Source organism: Neopelma chrysocephalum, unplaced genomic scaffold (genome assembly GCF_003984885.1).
Source record: "Neopelma chrysocephalum unplaced genomic scaffold, ASM398488v2 Primary Assembly neopelma1_95936, whole genome shotgun sequence".
Taxonomy (NCBI): Eukaryota; Metazoa; Chordata; class Aves; order Passeriformes; family Pipridae; genus Neopelma; species Neopelma chrysocephalum.
The window spans coordinates 2,939-3,189 of NW_020924587.1; the positions used below are offsets into that span (position 1 = coordinate 2,939).

The 251-nt window shown below is 62.9% G+C and overlaps 1 protein-coding gene across 1 annotated transcript in view; it reads right to left on the reverse strand.

Moving 5' to 3' along the window:
* Positions 1–251, reverse strand: part of LOC113981053 (eukaryotic translation initiation factor 3 subunit C-like protein) — a gene marked incomplete at its 5' end in the record, with an annotated part of 13,017 nt that overhangs the window by 2,834 nt on the left and 9,932 nt on the right. Inside the window, one exon of the mRNA XM_027708290.1 lies at positions 1–251. This exon is cut by the window's left edge and continues 140 nt beyond it; it is cut by the window's right edge and continues 119 nt beyond it. Within this exon, the coding sequence (XP_027564091.1) occupies positions 1–251 (251 nt within the window).

The following is a 251-nucleotide window of genomic DNA, read 5'->3' on the forward strand; positions in this document are numbered from 1 at the left end:
CGGTACCATCGGCTGTGCAGGGCGTGGTGGTAAATGTGGCACAGGATGGCGCAGGTGCGGATCCGGTCCGTGCGGTCCTTGGCGTACACGAACCTGGACGGGGACAGGTGGGACAGGTGAGACCATCCCGGGACAGGTGAGACCACCCTGGGACAGGTGAGACACTCATGGGACAGGTGAGACCATCCTGGACAAGTCAGAACCCCCTGGGACAGGTGAGACAGGTGAGACCACCCTGGGACAGGTGAGAC